At 48.6% G+C, this 19,590-nt stretch overlaps 1 protein-coding gene and 1 long non-coding RNA gene across 3 annotated transcripts in view; one reads left to right on the top strand and one right to left on the bottom strand.

Annotated features, from left to right (window-relative positions):
• The first annotated feature begins 2,004 nt into the window (after positions 1 to 2,004).
• LOC126529462 (uncharacterized) lies at positions 2,005 to 4,260 on the top strand. Its single transcript, XM_050177056.2, has one exon. The coding sequence runs from the start codon at positions 2,022 to 2,024 to the stop codon at positions 4,113 to 4,115; it is 2,094 nt and encodes a 697-aa protein (XP_050033013.1). The 5' UTR covers positions 2,005 to 2,021; the 3' UTR covers positions 4,116 to 4,260.
• A 3,370-nt stretch (positions 4,261 to 7,630) lies between these two features.
• Positions 7,631 to 19,590, bottom strand: part of LOC129384346 (uncharacterized) — an 84,128-nt gene continuing 72,168 nt past the window's right edge. The window contains exons 3-4 of one of the 2 annotated variants that reach the window (XR_011896098.1): positions 14,095 to 14,318; positions 7,631 to 9,464 (exon numbers count right to left, since the gene is read on the bottom strand). This is a non-coding gene — a long non-coding RNA (uncharacterized lncRNA). Of the gene's footprint in view, positions 9,465 to 13,645; positions 14,319 to 19,590 lie in introns of those variants that run through there. The other variant, XR_008612079.2, reaches the window with a different exon arrangement.

Genomic DNA, 19,590 nt, shown 5'->3' with positions numbered 1-19,590 from the left:
TCACTACAATGACGGACTGCAGTGCTACGGTTCATTTGAACAAGTGGAAGTCTGTGAAACCACAAGTTGCGAGGTGGCTTGAACAACTGAGTACGATTACACAATTAAACATCAATCAGGTACCCAAATGGTGCATGTGGATCAGCTGTGACACAAAGTATGAACTCAATGATGCCGCACATTTGTGTCGCCTTTCTCTATAGGAGCATACCAGCTAACCCTTTAGCAGTCACATCCGTATGCACTTCATTTTCACGCCTTGGATCGAAGAACTGTAAAAGTGGCTCTGACACAAGTTTGCTCGTCAACTCGTTGAAGGCACAATTGGCGTTTTCTGACCACCTGAAATCTGTCTGAGAAGACGGTGCAGTGGGGTTGCAATGATTGTATAGCCAGGCACAAACCGCCTGAAAAAGCTCATCAGTCCAAGGATCCTTCGCAGCTCGCTCACATTGATTGGCGCTGGCAATTCTGTGAGTGCTGCCGACTTTCGTGCACTTGGCTTGATTCCTTTAGTAGTGAGCAGTTAACAATGATTCAACATTATTGTCCAAGTACACAAGCCTGATGCAGGAGACGACCCGCATATTCGGCGTTTGCCAGCACTGGTAGAACTTTGTACATCCTCCGTGCGCACAGAAATGACCATGTTGGTAGGCGTTGCAGAGCAATCCTGAGGCACTGTTGGTACTGCATTCACGGCAGCCATAAACGGCGACGCTGTCGAGCACAGTTGGAGAATCGCTGGCGCGCACCAAGCCGGCGCACCTTGTCGAGTGGAGGACCGAGCGACGCTGCTGGAAGTTACGCCAAACTCCCGCCTCTGATTCTCAGAGGAGCCGGGCCTTCTCCGTAGGCCTTGAGCCGGGCTGATGACCGCTCGAAGAGGTGCAGGAGGTATCTCGATGCCGCACAATGCAACTAACTGAGCATATGGTGGTACAATCCCCTCAAGATGGCCAAAAGCAAGAGCTCAGAAAAACGCTGGCTGCGCTCTGCGTTGGCTTGGCTTTGCGGGGCTTCCAAACAGTGCATGATAAACAGCATTTGTACGTGCTCCGAGACTGAAAATTCAACTGTTCCGGCAAGCAGAATGTAGATGTAGTTGTACCCTCGGTGACTCCCGTAAAGTAGGATTGTTACCCATTTGCGGGCCATGACCCGCAGTTTGAGAAATACGGTGCTTGAAATCCAATTAGGCCACAATCGTACGATTACTGATATCGTGCAACGCGAACCGTCTATTTCACACGATCACCGAGCGTTGATTTCCATAGGGATTTACACACTATGACACATACATCAGAAACAATTCAAGAAGCAGGCATTACACATCACCCCACCGCCAACTGTCCCTTTGAAATGAGCGTGCTGTGTTTGTGATAATTACCATGTCCATACTATGGCACATACCTACAACGGGGGCTCACACAAGAAGCATGTCGACCGGTAGGTTTATTGTGACGATGATTTCCGTACTACTGTACATAATGCACAATGGGGGATTGTCAAGATATCGTGACAACGCCAACTAGCTCTACGCGATGATCACCGTGTGTTGATGACGATGATTTCCATACTTTGCCACATACCCACGGCCCATACTTGTAGCGGCCTGGTGCATTTAAAATAAATAAAGAAAGAAATGAAGAAATATAAGCGAATATAAGAATTGTGCACGGGTGCACGAGAGCCCATGCGCAGCCATGTTAGGAGTAATGATAAGCGTAGGCTTCGTGGATCTCTTTTACGCAGAATACGCAGAAATATGAGCCAAGCCCAGTCGCTGGAATAGATTTCTTTATTTTTCTACCGCACGGTTTGCCATACGGCATTGTACTTGTTTAGGTTATACGGCACATGTTCAACTGTGCTGGGCCTCACAGCCTTGTTACGGAAGATTATTGATTCGTTGGCTGGTAGGTTGGTTTGCTTCTGTATGTGGCTCGTGGCCATTTGATACCGGCAATAACTGCGTGCTGGCAAGAAGAAGAGGACAAATAATTTCTGACAGGGGCTTCATGGCGGCCTCCTCGTCGTCGGGCGTAGCAGCGGACCCCACAGAGGACGACGACGAGGTCGTCGCCGAGTTGGACGTGTACGTCTCCAAGGCACTGGCCGACAGATTGTACCTCGTCCAGTACCCGCAGCGGAAGCCCGACGGTAACTACGACGAGGAATGCATCGCGGCGCGAGTCAAGCCCGGGCAGAAGAAGATCGAGCTCGAATTTGTCGCCTACAACGACGATCCGAGCTACAACGCGGAGCCAGCTAGACAGTTCACCGGCGAGGCGACGGCATCGGGCGCCGATTTCGCCGCGAAACTTAAACACGAACCTCAGGCGGACGCCGCCATTGAAGGGTCACAGGTAACGGTACCGGCGGCAAGCGCAGACCTCGGGCAGACGGTGAAGAAAAATCCCTTGGATGGCGCCGTGATTGTGAAGGTGGAACCTTCGACTGACGTCACATGCGCGAACCAATCGTCGCCGGAAAAGCAAACGGTGGGCGTGGCTGAGCGAGTGGTGAAGGCTGAACCTACGGTGGACGCCATCAGTGACGAGTTCACGGAGCAAGAGCTCACGGTAATGACGGAAGCTAACCAGCCACGGTGCGTACGAAGTGCGATGAGTGTGGGCTCCGTAAACGACGTAAACGTGGAGCCTGGGACGAGCGATGGAGTTCGACGTTCCATAAAAGCGGGAGCCGACTTGAAAAACTGCCTTCGCCAGTCAATAGAGCTGGAAACTGCCGCTAGTGACGCACCTCATAAGAGGTCGGCGAACGTGAAAACTAGCCCGCCGAGCACCGGCACCACCACCAACAGCGATGGAGGGGCGAGGACGTCGACGCACAGGCGCGCCGTCACGTCCACGGTTTCGACAACTCGTCCCGAAAATTACGCCGTGGGACTCCTCCTGCCGGGCGAGCTTCACCTGACGCCCCTTCACGCCATCGTAAGCATGGCGCCGGCGCTGCACCACCCCGCGGACCAATCGTCGGACGCCGACGCCAAGACGATGCCAATCCGGCCAGCAACTGACGAAAGCTCCGCCATAGAGCCGGAAAGTGGCTACGCGAACGACGACCTGACCACGCAGGCCGAGCTATACGGTAGCGAAAACAGGGTTGACGAACGGCACCCACGCACTCGCCAGCGACGCTTCGTGCATGTGCAACGCGAAAACGAAAGCGAACCGTGGGTGGACGCTACGATCCACTACAGTGACTCCGAGACGTGCCGCGCCGAGAGGGAGCTAATAGTAGGACCTCGAAGCGAGCGCGAGCGACACGTCTCGTCAAGTCCTGGGAAACACTATGTGCGGAGGCTTCTTACGGCGCAGTCAATGGCAAAGCATTCAAACGAAGCACATTCGCAGACTCACGCCGCGCCAGACGCGTTCGGCACGCAGCAGCTGTCCATGCACGCCATCAGCTGCCTGCCGCTCGAAGAGCAGATAACGGCCATCCTCAGAAACGTCAAGGTGATTGACTTCGCCAAGCTCATGTCTGTGCTGCCGAACACGGCTGACGAAGATGCCGTCCTCGACACCCTGCAGTATACGGCGGTCCTGGTACAGGGCTGCTGGGTGGTTAAAGGTGAGGAGCTCTACCTGGGGGAAGGCTTCAGCAAAAAGACGGGAGTGCGCCTGGAGACGTTGCGCAACGCCCGGGACCTGCTCTTATATGTGTACACCCAGACGAGGCACGTCGTGGAGTCCGCGTTTGCCGATACCCTGAGGCGGGGCCTCTGTTCGCTTCCCAGTGAATACCTCAGGGCTCTCCTGGAGGACATCGCCAGGCCGACCCCTGACGGCTGGGAGTTCCTCCTGCCGTACGACTCCGACTTCACGGAAGCTCACCCCGACGTGGTCCTGAAACAACAACGGGTGTGGCACGACCGGCGCGTGGCTCTATCGAGGACGTTCCGCATGGACGTTCCGTCCGTAATGTCGCGGCTGCAGGAGATGCAAGTGGGTCATCGCGAGTCTCCTTCAAACGATGCTGCTGGAAACAAGGCTTCCCGTCGTCGGACAACGTCCAAAACAGTGGAAAGCTCGCCGAGGTCTTCCTGCGGTAGTCCGGTCGCGAAGCTCAGCAAGATGGCGGAATGACCCGCTGCAACGACAGCTAGTAACATAAGAGTCTAATAGTGTCCGAACTCGAGCAAGTTAGTGAAGGCTTTTAGCCATGAATCAGGAACATTAAGCTCCTGTCACGGCCACGTCGTCAAAAATTTTTTAGTTTTTAGTTGATATTCTGTCGGCATTAAATCATTCAAACGGCTTCTTTCGATTTGCGGTTTTCTTGGCATTTAGGCAGCGCAGTGGATGGATAGCACGTGCTGCTGCTACCTATAGGTTCTGTCGCAGAGCTGTGAGTTGTATATGCTAAGTAGCGGCGGAGGGCGACGTTTTGTTTATCTTCGTCATATGGGGGCGAGGCATAAGCTTGAAATGTGTAGGTCACCAGACGACGATCATGGTGACAAGGAAAGGGTGAATGCTGTACCGTTCAGTTTTACGTGGGGAATCTAATTAAAATACCAGCAACAATTACTACACATATTGGACAACAGGGCGTCCACAATTATATTTTATGAGTCGACGTCTAATATCGAAAGTATTTTATCGGTCACCGATTCTTTTCTTTAAGAAGCGAAGACGTCAACCCTGTCTCGTCAGGCGTGGTGTGTACATCTGTATACGCGATACGTACAGATGGTTAACCAGCTAAGCTGAAACGTGTGGCCCCGGTGTTTATCACTGGGTAAATCCCGACGGTTCATTAAAGTCTTCCTCAATTATTGGTTGCGTCTTTGTGTTCCTAATGATGTTACAACCACGTTCAGCTGCGACGGAGAGAATGACGTCAGTGACGGTACGGGCGCAGTCCACAGTTGTCGCTTGCGTTTGTTGTCTCGAGTTTGCTCCGTAGCGTGGTTAGCAGCACCCGCCAGGCATTGCCGCTTGCGAGTCTTCAAAATTAAATTGCTTCAAAATTAAGTCTGCCCATCACGTAAGACAATGAATGTCTTATACCTCCTTAAGCCACGGCTCATACCCCCGTAAACGCGGCTTCCCCATTACGGTGACAGAAGTGAAATTCTACGCTGGAATAACGAGCGGCAACGGAGCCAGTTGTGGAAGACAACGGCGCTCGAGCCATTGCTGATGATGATCGTTTTCTTTTCTACACGCGGACACGATAGTGGGTAAAGAAGGCCTCAACAGCGTCGCTGTAATGAATGCAGCAGATCCAACGAGTCGGAATCTATATACAGCGAAGCTGTGTGTGAGCGCATAAAGAGTATATGAGTGCACACTGTGTGAGGGCAGCGCTACTGTAAGTGCACACACACACACACACACACACACACACACAATGACGAGTGCACACAAATCACACCGAGCCTTTTGTTAAACTGAATTGCTGACTGCTAGCGATTACGACGGACGCCTTGAACGCATCATGGTTTCAGAGACAGCATACGCATACGTACGTAGTTCAATTGGAATCCAGTCCGTCCATTGGCGTTTACTTCCCCATTACCGAGCAGCTGCAGATGCACGAAGGCGAGCTTTCTGGCTCTTTTTTTTTTCTTCCCCCCGTACGTCCTGTGTCGCTGCTGTCGCGGATGCGAGTGCCGTCTCGTAGTGCTACAGGAAACCCAGCGGCGCGAGCAGCGCGCGTGCTCTGTTGCGATTGGTTGGCACATTCGGCAAGGGAGGAACCAAGCCGCAGGCACGGTCACGAAACCCGGCGACGTTCGCAAAGCAAAGTTTCGCTTTTGCAATTACGGCAGAACCAACCTCACGATGACTGTCGATGGTAATGCGTTCATCAGTCAGGGAATGTAGCGACATGCAGTACTGCTGAAGTCGCATTTCTTTAAAATCTGCAGCGGCCATTCCGAAACTTCTGTTGCTTCGGTTGTACGAGACATGCACCGGCCGCTACCGCGAATGGGAAAGGATTTCTTTTTTTGTGTGTGAAAGAAAAGGATCGGGCAGCTCAAGCAATCTTTGCTTCCAAGATATATCTCGAATGTCTCGATGACCTCCCTATAGATAGCTGGACAGAATAAACGGCCGTCCTGTACGTTAAAAAAAGGAAAGATAGAGAAACGCACCAGTTGTGCGTGCTTTATTTTCGTCCATCTCTTCCGATCGCCCCGCTTTATCATTCCTTACGTCCCACCAACTATCTGAAACTTCCGTCCCGGTCATCATTTGCGACTGGCTACAGCCATCCACTCACCGGTTTGCAGTTTGGCGGCTTTGCGGGGGCACCGACTATGTATTGCTTATGTTATGGGGTTTAAACGTGCTACAGCAACACAGGGACTGTAGAAGAGACGCCGTATATAGATGGCGGGCAGTGGATCAACGTTTTACAACGTGTAATATACTGGTGAGCACGAGGTCGCGGGATCGAATCCCGGCCACGGCGGCCACATTTCGATGGGGGCGAAATGCGAAAACACCCGTGTACTTAGATTTTGGTCTAAATTTCCGGAGTCCTCCACTACGGCGTGCCTCATAATCAGAAAGTGGTTTTGGCACGTAAAACCCCATAATTTAAAGAAAACGCGTAATATACGTTAAAGCGCGCTGTAGGGCCAATTGGATTGTCATGGCTTGCAAATGGCGTCAGAGGACACGACAGACATAAAAGAGAGGGCAAGATGGTCGCAAGTCCCGCTATCAACTGTACCTTTTATTTCATGACCGCGCTTAATATGTGCTGGCTTAGAAGGGAAAAAAAGAAGAGCCACCGCCAATCCACTCGCTGTAGATATGTTGCAGCCAATGTAGGGCAACTTGCCAAACACTGATCACGTGGTGTGCGCCCATCGCGCACGTTGCTCTTCAAAATGATACATGACACAAACGCACGTTTCAGTGCAGTTTACAAAACCTTCAGTTTATTTATTACATTGAATTTACTGCTATAACTGCTTTGTTGTCGCTATGATGCACGCAGATGTTTATCGTTCTTATTTGAGAAATATTTTTTTTTTCTGCCAACGTTAAATCGATGCGTGACCCGCGCACGGTAGTCGGTTTAATCGGATCGTTGAAGTAACCGAGGCCAAAGTACTCCACCCAGCCACAGAAGAACACAATTACTAGAACACAATAAAAATTTTCACTAACTAACTAACTAACTAACTAACCGACGAAGTGTCTGAAGCAGTGGTTCGCGTCCGGTTTTGAGACCTCTGCGTTAAAGCGTCCGACAACAACCACCGGCTATGGATAGGCGGCGACGTACGTTGATCAACGCGCAAGTGTGCGCGCTCCCTGGCATCAATCGTGCCGTTTGACGGCTGTTCTTATATGTGCGTTTCGTATTGAAACGAAAGCTGTGATGTATGTTCGCTCCACGCCTCTGCCTTGCGGGGGGGGGGGGGGATGAGCCATGGCTCGTGGCCCTGCAGTGCCGCCGGAATCGACCCACTGAGCTTCCTGTCGACGTGACGGACTCTAAAAAGATCCCGGTGATCCTAGCCATAGGCAGCGCCGCTTTTAAGTAATATGAAGAAAAGAACCAGCTTCAGCACCAGTCACAATCACACGAAATGAAAGAAAATGAAGAAAGAGGAAATTCGTTGGAGGAGGAGGAGGAGGAGGAGGAATAAACGTTTATTTTCGAAACAGCATCCCGGGGTAAACCACGGTTCTACTCTGGATTGGAGGTCTCCTCATTCCAGGCCAACGAAGCAGGGAATGTCAGAGGGTTCTTGAAAATTCGTTGTTACTTTCTTCATAAAAAATGAGGTGTGTGCACCTAGCCTGCATGCTTTCCGTTTGGAGCGAAGGCTGTACCGACGGAAAAAAAAATAAAAAAGAATTCTGCGGATCACTCTAGGTTGGCTCACGTTCCAGTAGTACGGCAGATGGTCTAGTAGTACCCTTCGAACGAGCAAGGAACGCTGATGCCGAGCTAGTGGCTCAAGCTGTGAAGATCGGCGGCCGCGCGCTAGTGCACATTTCAGTGTCACATACTTGCAAACATATTTGCGATCGCTTTCACTGTTCCTGTGGCACACAGCGAGAGCAGATCGATTCTCCGGTGACCTACTTCAGTTTAGAAGTGCAATAGCCCTAAACATGTATTGCCGTACCGTGCCTGCGCTATTTCGCTTCATGACTATTCAAATATCGGGCTCGCTTTGTGCTCCGTTACTTCCAGAGCGCAGCAAGTACACGGACACAGAGGCCGTGAGAGAAACACAAGCAATAACTTCCAATTAAGAGGAAGCTTTAGCTCGGGTGTTCCTATCTTAATACATGTAAAGGGAGAATTCGTTTTTCTCGGCAGCCACATGCACCAAATTTGGTGAGGTTTGTTGCATTTCGAAGAAAAGCTTAAAATCTAGTGACTGTTGGTTTCGAATTTTTTATTTAGATCGTCAATGTTTTATTAAAAATTGGCAAAAATCGAAAATTTTCAGAAAACGAAACGATCAAGCTTACAACTCTGCAACTGAGCAACGAAAGATGATATCACAATTATGTGAATTGCATCTCATAGCACTCTTAAAGCAGACAACATTGATATGATACACACGAATTTCAAAAATTTGGTAATGTGTAAATACAGCTTTTACAGAACCCACGTGCACAACGTAACAAATTGACGTAATATAGAAATTGTCATGTTGAATTTGTCCGCTTTGAACGATGAAATGGATGCCGTTTACAGAAACGCGATAGCTGTTCTTGATGCAGAGCTATTAATTTGCAAACTTCGCGGGTCTATTTTCTTTTTCGAACTACCGAATTTTTGAAAATTCTTTGCACGAAATTCAGGCCCTAAATCGAAATTTCGCTTCCAACAGTCACTAGAATTTATCTTTCTCACTCAAATGCAACAAATTTAATGAAAATCGGTGCAGGGGTTACCTCAGGGAAGCGTTCTTGCGTTTTACATGCATTTGAATAGGCCGCGTCGGAGCTGGGCCCGAGCTAAAGCTTCCTCTTCCAACTAATTCAGCGCTGTTTTTCTTGCCGGTTAGATGACGCATGAGGTTCTTTGACGGGAACTTCGCTAGTCGTATGCAGCGAGCACATGCGGTGAGTGGCAACAGCTTTGCTCTTGAGTGCTGTTCACAATACGCGTCGCGGTTGAGCAACTGTCGCGTTTCCCTGCGAGGCGCGTAATGGGATGGAGGATTGTTCCGTGAAGAAGCGGCACGTTCGAAGAACCGATTTGCGTCAAACGAGTCAGTCGTGTCTTAAAAAAGTAACGGTTAAGAGGCCGTGAAGACGTCACTGAGAAGAGAAGACAACTACAGCGCTCTAGTTTCCCTTTTTTTTTTTTTGCCCCCTATGTGTCTTGTCCTCAGGCTCTTCCACATTTCTGTTGGCCGCAAGTTGCCGGAAGATGATCGGGAGCTCCACGATCCGGCGTTCGTCGTAGCTGGGAATGCAGCCGCGGTATGCGAGCGTAGATACCTATAAACGAGAACAAACAAAAATTTTAAATGTAGAACGCCTCATTGCAAGTAATAATCTGAGAGCAAGATGTCGCGCCGTGACTCGTCCAATGGCCAAAGATGGTATCAGCGTCACACTAAGCTGGCAGGTCGAAATCGTGCTGGCATTACAGATACCCGCAATAACAGAAACGAAAAAAAAGAAGCCTCACAGTTAGCCCTAACTAGTTCGCATTTTAGTTGCCAGCACATCAGTATACTTACTGGTTTCTATTATCTTTTGTTCCTCTTACCCCCTTTTCCGAGCACAGGGTTGCCAGCCGATCTGAGAACTGGCTAACCTCCCTGTATTCCCGTCTATTTCTCCTTCTCCTCTCCGAAAATTAACGGCCAAGGCTATAGGAGAACGTGGTACACTTTCTGCGGGAAACCGGTGGCTTTCCACAAAGCGTGCGCAAGGACACATTAGCACATTTGTCTAGTTATTCATTAATTTATAAACATACAGCAGCCTATTGAAAGATCAAGCAGGAGCGTGCTTACATGTCCCAGCATGTTTACAGTCTTATTTGCAAGCCTTGGCATATTTCTCGTTACCGAGTGTTTAGCCTCTGTACTGAGAAAAGGGGCCATCCGTCTTCGAATGTGAAAGAGTGACCCCTTGGGGAAGGCGTCGCGTGCTAAAAGTCTCGAAGACCACCCTTGCAGGTCTCCCGGAAGGGCTGGCTTGGCCGGCCACGATGAGCCGAGGGCCTCTAGATTAGCAGCAGGTGGGGATTTCCGGCAGGCCATGGACGCCGAAACCAACGCCTATGACACGCCGACGAGCTGCTTAAACGGGGCAGCTTATCGCGACGGGCCACTAAACACTGATATGTTTGGTATGCCACCTAAATTGTTCTTCGCCAAAAGGCACCAAAAACTCTACTCCCACAAATTGTTTTTTCTACTTTTTTTTTCAAATTGGGCCCCTCCTAGCTGACCTCCAAAGTGGAGTCGAACAAAACGTACGTGCGAAAAAAAAAAAGAAAGAACAAGGTACTACGATACGCACCGATCGTGGTTGTTGTCTATACATAGTATGCACGTTCGTCATTCAAGGATACTCCGCGACTTCCGGTTTACGGCGGCGCCATGTTGGGGCACCTATAGGCCTATGCGCGCGCCTGTTGATAAGGTTCCCCAAGATGGCGGAAGGTAGCGGAAGCAGACGACAGCAACGGATGTGATGTCACGTGCATACTATGTATTGGAATGTGATGTGTACGCAAGGTAACTTTTACACTATAACTCTCGTTAATTTCGTTTCAGAGCCAAGTCGCGAGGCTGCTTTGCGGTCTGCGTTGTTGACTCTTCTTTGATTCGTGCCGAACGCTCCGCCCTCAAACCGCCGCCGTACAGGCACGGCGGTTGAAGGGCACTTGCACGGCCGTGCAAGTGCCCTTAAGGAGGCAGCAAACAAAAGAAAGTAAAAAGAAAAAAAATTAGGCCACCATCGCCAGCACATTTCTATCGTGCCAACTCTTATTGCGCGAGCATTGACCGCGGAGCATGTCAGCGCCTTAAGTAGAAGCTTTAGCTCGGGTGCTCCTATCTAAACACATGTAAAAGGAGAATTCGTTTTTTTGTCAATCACTGCATCAAATTTGGCGAGGTTTGCTGCATTTAAAAGAAAAACTTAAAATCTAGTGACTATTGGTTTTGAAATTTTTGATTTAGAGATCGAAAATTTTTAGAAAACGAAACCATCAAGTTTACAACCCCGTAACTCAGCAATGAACATTGGTACCACAATTCTGTGAACTGCATCTAATAGCACATCTAAAGCGAACAAAATTGATATGTTACACATGAATCTCAAAAAATTTAGCAATATGGAAATACAGCTTTTGCAGAACCCCCGTACACAACGTAACAATTCATGTAATATGTAAAATGACACATCGAATTTGTCCGCTTTCAATGATCTAATGGATGCAGTTTACAGAACCTCGATATCTGTTCTTGCTAGCTATTCATTTGTAAACATTGTGCATCCTTTTTTTTTTTTTCAAGCTTTCGAATATTTGAAAATCCTTGTAAAAAATTGCGATCCCTAAATCGAAATTCCGCTTCCAGCAGTCACTAGAATTTATCGTGCTCGCTCAAATGCAATGCATTTCATTAAAATCGGTCCAGGGCTTATGTGAGAAAAACGTTTTTGCGTTTTACATGTATTTGAATAGGCCGCGTCGGAGTTGGGCCCGAGCTAAAGCTTTCTCTTAATTAGAACCGCGAGACGCAGCGACGACGGTGTGCTCGGTATTATAAGTCCGAGTCACCGCTGTCGGAGTGCGGACGACAGCTGACCGGACCCGTTGTTACGCTCATGTGGGTCGCCCGCAGTGACCGCGAAGTAAGGCGCAGCCGCATTTGTAGGGAAGGGGCGAGAAGATATCGGAACGCGTTAAAATGCGGGGGAAGCCGGTTCTTCTGGGGCAAAACCAGTAGTTCATCTAGCGCGCTTGGACATACTTGGTCACACGCTTGGCGATCCGGTATTCCTTGCCTATTGTCAATGAGGTTTTGGGCACCGTTGTTCACTAGTGCATGTCCGTGCGCGGCTGGGCAATTAGTACTGTGTCCTGTCTACGAATGTTCGTGTGTATGCGCGTTTCTTTGGGATGGCAAGGCGGATCTGTTGCTTTCGCCATTTTCCCCATCACGGAAGAAAACGCCTGTGACGGTGCAAATTAATTGGGAGTCCCCCACGACGCAAGCAACGGATTTGCGCTAGTTGGTTTGCTGGACGTAATTAGAAGAACAGCACGAACGCAAAATTTGAACGCCAGGGAAGAATACCAGCGCCGTGTTTGTTCCTTCCCTTATCATGTGTCCCAAGTTTTAAGTTCACCGCTGGTAATTTAATTAAACCTACTACGGCGTGCCTAATCATTAGAACGTGATTTTGGCACGCAAAACCTCGGAACTTCAGTCACAGACTAACTCACTCTCCAATCCATTCATTGCTTCAGTGCCCATTGCTTTAACGATATCCACCTCTCACTAACAAACACATCCGAGGCGTCTCGGGTAAGAACAGTTATCGAGCATCTTTTTTTTTTAGAACAGCTCGACGCACAAGCGCAGATAATTATTATGCAGGTCCAGCGTACATATTGGAATCCGATGCGAAGCGAAGATCTTGTGGAGCAGTTAATTCATATAAAGGTGTCCATCTCCTGCAACTAGTTTCACAGCAACGCAATTACGTGCCTACCCATGCAAATCCCGCGCGTGAGTTCTCCGGTAGAAACAGCAGCAGCCGCCACGGTCAGCGCAGTCCGGGAACTGTTCTCTAAAAAAGCTTTTAGAACGAATAATGGGCAGCCGCTTCGCTGTGACGCGTATGGAGCATTGCGTTGTGTGCCACAGATAGCTCGCATATTGGCGTCATCGCGGCCGCCATCTTGGGGTGTATTATCATCACCTACGAGAAGCTGTGTGACGAAGCGCAACAGCACGACATGCTCGTCTTTCGCAGAGCGAGAAATGGATAACAGCGACAACGCGCGGTGAAAAAGGGGTCGCCGTCAAAAAGCGAGAATGATTGCACCCGTGGTAAATGGTGCCACTGGCTGACGTCAGTCGTGGCCACCACGTTCGGGCACCATACTCCGTTTCACACATCATGTGCAACGCTGTGGAAGCTACGAAAGTAGTACGGACACCAAAATGTATCACTCCGCGCATTTTCGTCTATGCTTCGATAATTTTACCCGTGGTAAATGGTGCCACCGGCTGACGTCAATCGTGGCCACCACGTTCGGGCACCATACTCCGTTCCACACATCAGGTGCAACGCTGTGGAAGCTACGAAAGGAGTCCGGACACCAAAATGTATCACTCCGCGCATTTTCGTCTATGCTTCGATAATTTTACCCGTGGTAAATGGTGCCACCGGCTGACGTCAATCGTGGCCACCACGTTCGGGCACTACACTCCGTTTCACACATCAGGTGCAACGGTGTGGAAGCTACGAAAGAAGTCCGGTCACCAAAATGTCTCCCTCCGCGCGTTTCCGTCTGTGCTTCGCTGCGCGCCTGCGGCGTTTGCTCGCGCGAGCATGCACGTGAGGCTGCCGCGACGGGCTGCAATTAAAGAAATATAACTAAAAGCAAATTGATTTAAAAGAACACGTTAGCAGCCATATAAGTAGATTAATTGTCTCTAAGAGTTTCCGCAGGACACCAAGCTCGACGAGCGACTCTAGCAAGGCAACTGTCTCATATACATAAGCGCTCACCACTCCTCTTATCATCGTCACCCATCCCAGTACTTTCACTCCCCTTCCCTCTTCCCCAGTGCAAAGTAGCATGACTAGAGTACACTCACTCAGGTCGACCTCTCTTGTCTTTCCTCTCAATAAATTCCATTCAATATATTCTAAGGGTAAATACTTTTTTTTTCATTTAGAGTTGAGCTTACACAAATAAAATTTTCCCAGAAATCGGGTCATGAAACACCGAACTATTTTTTAATTGCGAACGCAGCCACTGCAAAAAAAAAGTATCTCTAGCCTCCACGGCGTCGCACCTGATGTATGAAACCGATATTAGCATGGTGAGAAGGGATTAGTGTTCGTGACGTCACGTGAAAGATATCTATACCTTTTTTTTTTTTTCTGTCAACTCCGTGCGATGTCCTCCGAGCTGCGATGTAGGCGGCAGCCGTCCCGCAGTCCGTCCCACGGCGAAACGGTCAACAAAATCAGCTTTCACAATGATCTCAGACATGAAACACTATCTGGACGATCATTGTGAAAACCAGTTTTGTCTCGGATGCGATGCGGTGCTCCTTTCGGCGAAGCATTGGCGGCAGGGCCTCCTAGTAGCTAGAGATTTTGACGTAAAGAAAGAAAGAAAGAAAGCAAAGGTCGCGATATTAAAAGCGGGTTATTGAAAGATCCCCACCGAACCATTTCGTACGCACTCCATTAGTTCCACGTGTTTTGGGCATAATTTTTATGGGCATCGGACGAAATTTGAATGGAATCCGCAGAGATTTCGTAAGAACTATAAGCAAAGCGTACGGAGAATATGTGGAAATATCGGAATGGCATATGGTACGTTTCAGTAAGAATACTACAGCGACATACGGAGGTTAAAATGGACTGGTAGTGTTTAGAGTCGCAATCTCTGTATTTCTCGCGCACGCGAGTTAAAGATCTCGATTATTAGTGGCACAAGTGATATCAACCTGACGCCACAATTTGCTCAATATTTTTGCGTATTTAATGTGTTATTTTTTGTGTGTGCAAGAAAGGTCAACAAAATTTTATAGAAAGTATCAGTTTCTTTCCGAGTGCAAAGCACGCAAGCGTGGTCGGTGCTATTAACGAACGACTTCGCGCCAATGTTGCCAAATCTGTGAATCCATATCTATCAATCTAGCTTACCTTAACACGTGTCTGTAACGCACGCTCAACCTAAAGGCATTGTTAGACTTCAAAGAGAATACGACATTGCAGCTGCTGCATTGGCAAACCCACAGCCATCGTAAACACAAGCTATTCTGATTTAACGCAGAAGTTTCTGAAATGAGCGCTGATCATCGTAGCGCTTTCTTGTATAGTTTAATATATACTTGAACCGTTAGCAATAGTGACGAAAGTACTAATTGTGGGTCTTCTGACTGGTATTCTTTTAGGAGTTGTTGAACTCCTCCGGGTAAAGCATTCAAGCAGACAAGTCTGTGGTGTAACAAGAAATAAATTAGTTACTTTTTTTTTGCGAGTGTACAATATCACTATACTGTGCGTTGTTTATTAAATCCATGACAAGTAGGGTCAAGATTTCGAAATTTAGTTAAGCGTTTTTATAAAAAAGAGTTAAAAAAAACAATGCATGTCAAAGTGAGTACTGCCTGCCCCTGATATGCTGGCACGTTTGCACAACAGCTGTGCACTGCACAGTGCACGCTTTACAGGCGCATTAGTCGAGGCGTTTTGCAAAATATGCGATGTAACAAAACAAAAGAAAGAACGCCTATCTGTTACCGGCTGAAAATTTTTCAAACATTGGCTGTCTAACGTCAGGCGGCATACGCAGGTAAAGTGCTACTGAATGGCATGATGTACTGCAATGCCACTGGAATAACCGTATACAACCGCATACAGCTTGCAGAAACTAAATGTAAGCTCGAGCGCTCATCTCAAAAAGTTCTGGCTGCTGGTGCAGTAGAAGTTTCTAAAAATATTCCGAGTTTCTATCCGTTGCGCTGTGAATTGCAGATTCCGTCTGCTAGGGTATCTGTCATGTGCTGTCGTACATGCTCCGTTGCCCAACAGGGGCAAATTTCATTCCCACATTCGAATCACTGTCAAAGACGATCGTTGTTCTGTGTTGATACTATCCAATTGTGGGCTCACATTTAATATTTCCCCATTTTAATGGAATATGTACCTTTTGTCTGTTCTCGATGTGTTTGAATGCCGATGGACTGCAATCGAGACTAAATAAAAAGAAAGAAAAAGTCCATCGAAAACGGCTGTCTTTTATACAAGCAGGAAAGTTGTCAGGGAGAAAGGAGGGCATGTTACGACTTCGAGAAGACAATTCCCAAGTCAGAGCATTCAGTATACTGAATAGCTCGAAAAATTAGGAAGTTTGGTAGTAGTAGAACACAGTAACTGAGTACTATCTAGCTACACGTACTATGCCTGAGGCTTCCAGAACAAGCTCTCGGTTTTTCTTTTGTGTGTGTTTGTGTCCGTTCCTTTTCCGTCAAGTAATGACGGGTGGCATTTCAAAAGTAATTGCTGCAGCTGAACAACGAATGAACTACCGATTACAGTTTTCCAATCACTACTAAAGAGTAAAGCTACCCTGCTGAGCAACAGCACATTTTTTTCTGCCAGTCAGTTTAATATTCGTGAGAACACGTTGGAATAGCCAATGAAAAGGAAGAAAGGAACATAAAAAAAGTGGCAAAGCATAGGAACTGCACACCATTAACTGCTGAGATTGCGTTAAATATGAAACTGGCGTAATAATTAAATTCAATAAGACTGCGCTCCCCTTTTTCTCTTTTTTTCAAAGCGAAGTATTTCGCGGAGAACACAATGGAACCAAGCCGCACGCGCCAACCGAGAATGCTCCGTGGGTGCGGGAAAGTAGGGATGCCGCCATGCTAATAATGCACAGAATGAGCGAAGGTCGTGGACATAACGGCCTAAAATTACGCTTGCGGGGTCGGATTCATTTGTACCACGACGCAGAACCTTTCAGGCCACTACCACTCGTTCAGAAACAAACAGGCGATCCACTTCAACACTGGCGCCTTCACTTATTAACCACGTGCGCTATCAATTCGAAAAGCGCTTCCTGCCTAGCGGCGCTTCTTCGATTCCCCGTCTGTTCGAGAGATGGCGCTGCAGCCCTTCGTCCTGGTGGCGTGCGCTTCCGCAATTAGCGTGCGGAGATGAGGAGGAGGATAAGGGCGAACATCCCCGCTGCCACAGAGCAACTTCCGCGCCGAGAAGCAGGCGAAGGGCGTTTAGGGTGAATTATTTGTAATGGCCACCTTGTAAAACAGTGCCTCGGAAGTGATTACCGATGTAGTTTTTTTTTTAAACGAACATGAATGACAGTAGAAAGAACGCGCCCAACATTCGGCATAAACATTTAAATACAAGAAGGCAGGAAGGATGCGCTGTGGTTTTTCCATGTTTGTTTTATTCGCTTTTGCGCGATTTCAGTTACCGGGAAGGCGTAGAGATTCTTCCAAGCAGGGTGTGTGTATGTTGGGGGAGGGGGGGGGGAGAATGTTCGACCCTAACATTCTGCGAATATTCGCCACGGTTTCAGATATTTCACCGCATCGAGGTTTGTGGAAGCCGTAGCTTCGTTTTTTTTTTTTTTTTTTCCATCCTACCTCTCTAACTTGATTTCAGAGCAGAGCGCTGACAGACCTCAAAGGCGTAGCATTTTAAGGAACTCCAGTAGAAACTCTTGCTGGATTGCTAGGTGTTGTATACCACGTCGATGAGAACTTTCTTTTTTTTCCTAAGCGTTCGTTGACTTTCTCGTGGAAGACCCAGCAACGCAACCGCATCGCAGCAGTAAACAACAGCGTTCAGCTATCTTTTTTTTAATTACACCAGGAGAGCGGTGTAAAATGAAGAAAATTAAAAAAGACAGGCATAGTGTGTGTGGGGGTGGGGGAAGCATAAAAAGGCTGAAAGCTTGCGCTCTACAAGACGGCGGCGACTTGCTGCAAAATGCTCCGTCACGCCTGAGCTACGCTCAATTACGTCGTCGTTGCTCACAGTGCGCGACGCACGCGTTCAGAAGAGAGAGGGGAAAAGGAAAAAAAAAAGATAGGAAAGAACAATCATCACGGAACAGCACACAGCGGACTGCTCAACAGGTGGCACCAAACAACTTCCCCCCCCCCCCCCCCCCACGAAACCCGCGCACCTCGACAAAAAGTGCCGCGAACGCGCCGTCGGCTAGCAGAAGAACGAGTGAGCATCTATCCATTACGTGTAATGCCCCACCCCCCTTGCTTCATACCTTTCGCCCGCCTTCTCTCATCCTTCCGCGGATGCACGGTACCTGCCGAGACGCCAGCGCTGCTGGCGCCTGGCGTTAATCGCGAGCTTCGCTTAGCATCTATCCATTTCACGTAGTGCCCTCGCTGCTGCTTCAGACCACTGAGACCCCCTTCGCGTTCTTTCTCTTTCTGTGCCTTGCGCTCACGGTGCCGACAACACACCGACGCTGCTGTCACCTGGTGTTACTCCCCGGCACCAAACACGCGCACAGAGCGACGAAAAAAGAAAAGAACGCTTAAAAAAAAGGGGGAGGAGGGGGGTGGAACTGACGCTTTCCGAGAAATCCAGAGGCAACGTCAGCAACAGCAGCTGAAGGATCCGCTGCGGGTCAGCTGTTTCTATGTGCGATAAAATGTTAGACACAATAAACAAACGAAAGGATGAAGGTACAAAAACCTGTTTCCGGAAATCCGCTGTAGCTGTTTGTTTGTACACAGGGCGCGCACACACAGAGAGCTTCACGTGCGTTTGTTGTTTCGTTTGTATACTTTCGTTTTTCGCTCTGACAAGACTACCTGCCGTCTGTTTTCGCGGGGGGGAAGGGATTGGACGAGGAGGAGGAGAAAACAAAAAAGCACGAGAACATTATGGCAATGCTCCTGGCACGCGCCTTGGCGAGAGATCGCGCGCGCGCATGGCCGCGCTCGAGCAGCTGTTTCTCTCGCACGGGGCCGAGAAACAACGAGAATAAAGAAAGAACAGATAATAGAACGCGCGTGCGCTTATAAATATACATACAGCTATCCACATTATCAAAACCTCCTGTATCTAGCTCGCTAAATCTCTTCATGCTATCATTTTTACCTCCTCTCCCCCCCCTCCCTCCCCCCTTCGTCTTCGCCTGCCTCGTATTCCGACAACTTCCGGTTATTGGACAACGCAACTTGCACCGACGTAGCCACACACAGCACGGAACTGCGCTCGTACTACAGGCGTCGTGTGTGTGGGTGCGTCCGACTTCCACTTACAGTCTCTTTTCGAGTGAGAAAGAGAGAGAGAAAGAGAGAGAGAAAGACGGTTATTTTCCGGACGCTGCACATACTTGCCTCTGTAGGCCTATACTTCCCTGTAGTGCGACGCAAAACAAAGGGGGAACACCGAATCTAGATCTTTAAACGCGCAAGAGATCGTCGCAGTTCTTCAACGGCGCTAAAATCGCTTGCCTCCACTAGCCCTCGAGCCCCCGCGCTTCTCCCTGCGCTCGCTGTGAATTAACGTCCGGCGATTACTTTAATTGCTGTTAATTGCAGTCTAAAATGCCCTCTCCTATTGTAAGGCCCCAAGAAAACATGCGATAGCTGTCCACGGGGCACATGAAATCGCAGTTTTTTTTTATCTGCAGCAGATTAGGCACAGAGTAAGAGAAGCGAAATTCGCACGAGTACTCGCTTAAAAGTAGGTCTGGGGCAACTCCTCAGACGCGACACAAAGCGAAACTTAAGACCTTTAAGGAAATGAGGATTTGGCCTACCTGCGATATAAGTACGAACTGGCTTAAACATCTACACTCGAGTGTTACAGCGCCTGAGTAATTGCCGGGTTACCGAAG

Source organism: Dermacentor andersoni, chromosome 8, assembly GCF_023375885.2.
Source record: "Dermacentor andersoni chromosome 8, qqDerAnde1_hic_scaffold, whole genome shotgun sequence".
NCBI lineage: Eukaryota > Metazoa > Arthropoda > Arachnida > Ixodida > Ixodidae > Dermacentor > Dermacentor andersoni.
The sequence above is the reverse complement of the archived record's forward strand: the minus strand, read 5'-3'. Positions and strand labels throughout refer to the sequence as shown.

What these genes read in the sequence shown, in the direction of transcription:
- LOC126529462 (XM_050177056.2), top strand. Translation starts at nt 2,022, where the DNA reads ATGGCGGCCTCCTCGTCGTCGGGCGTAGCAGCGGACCCCACAGAGGAC.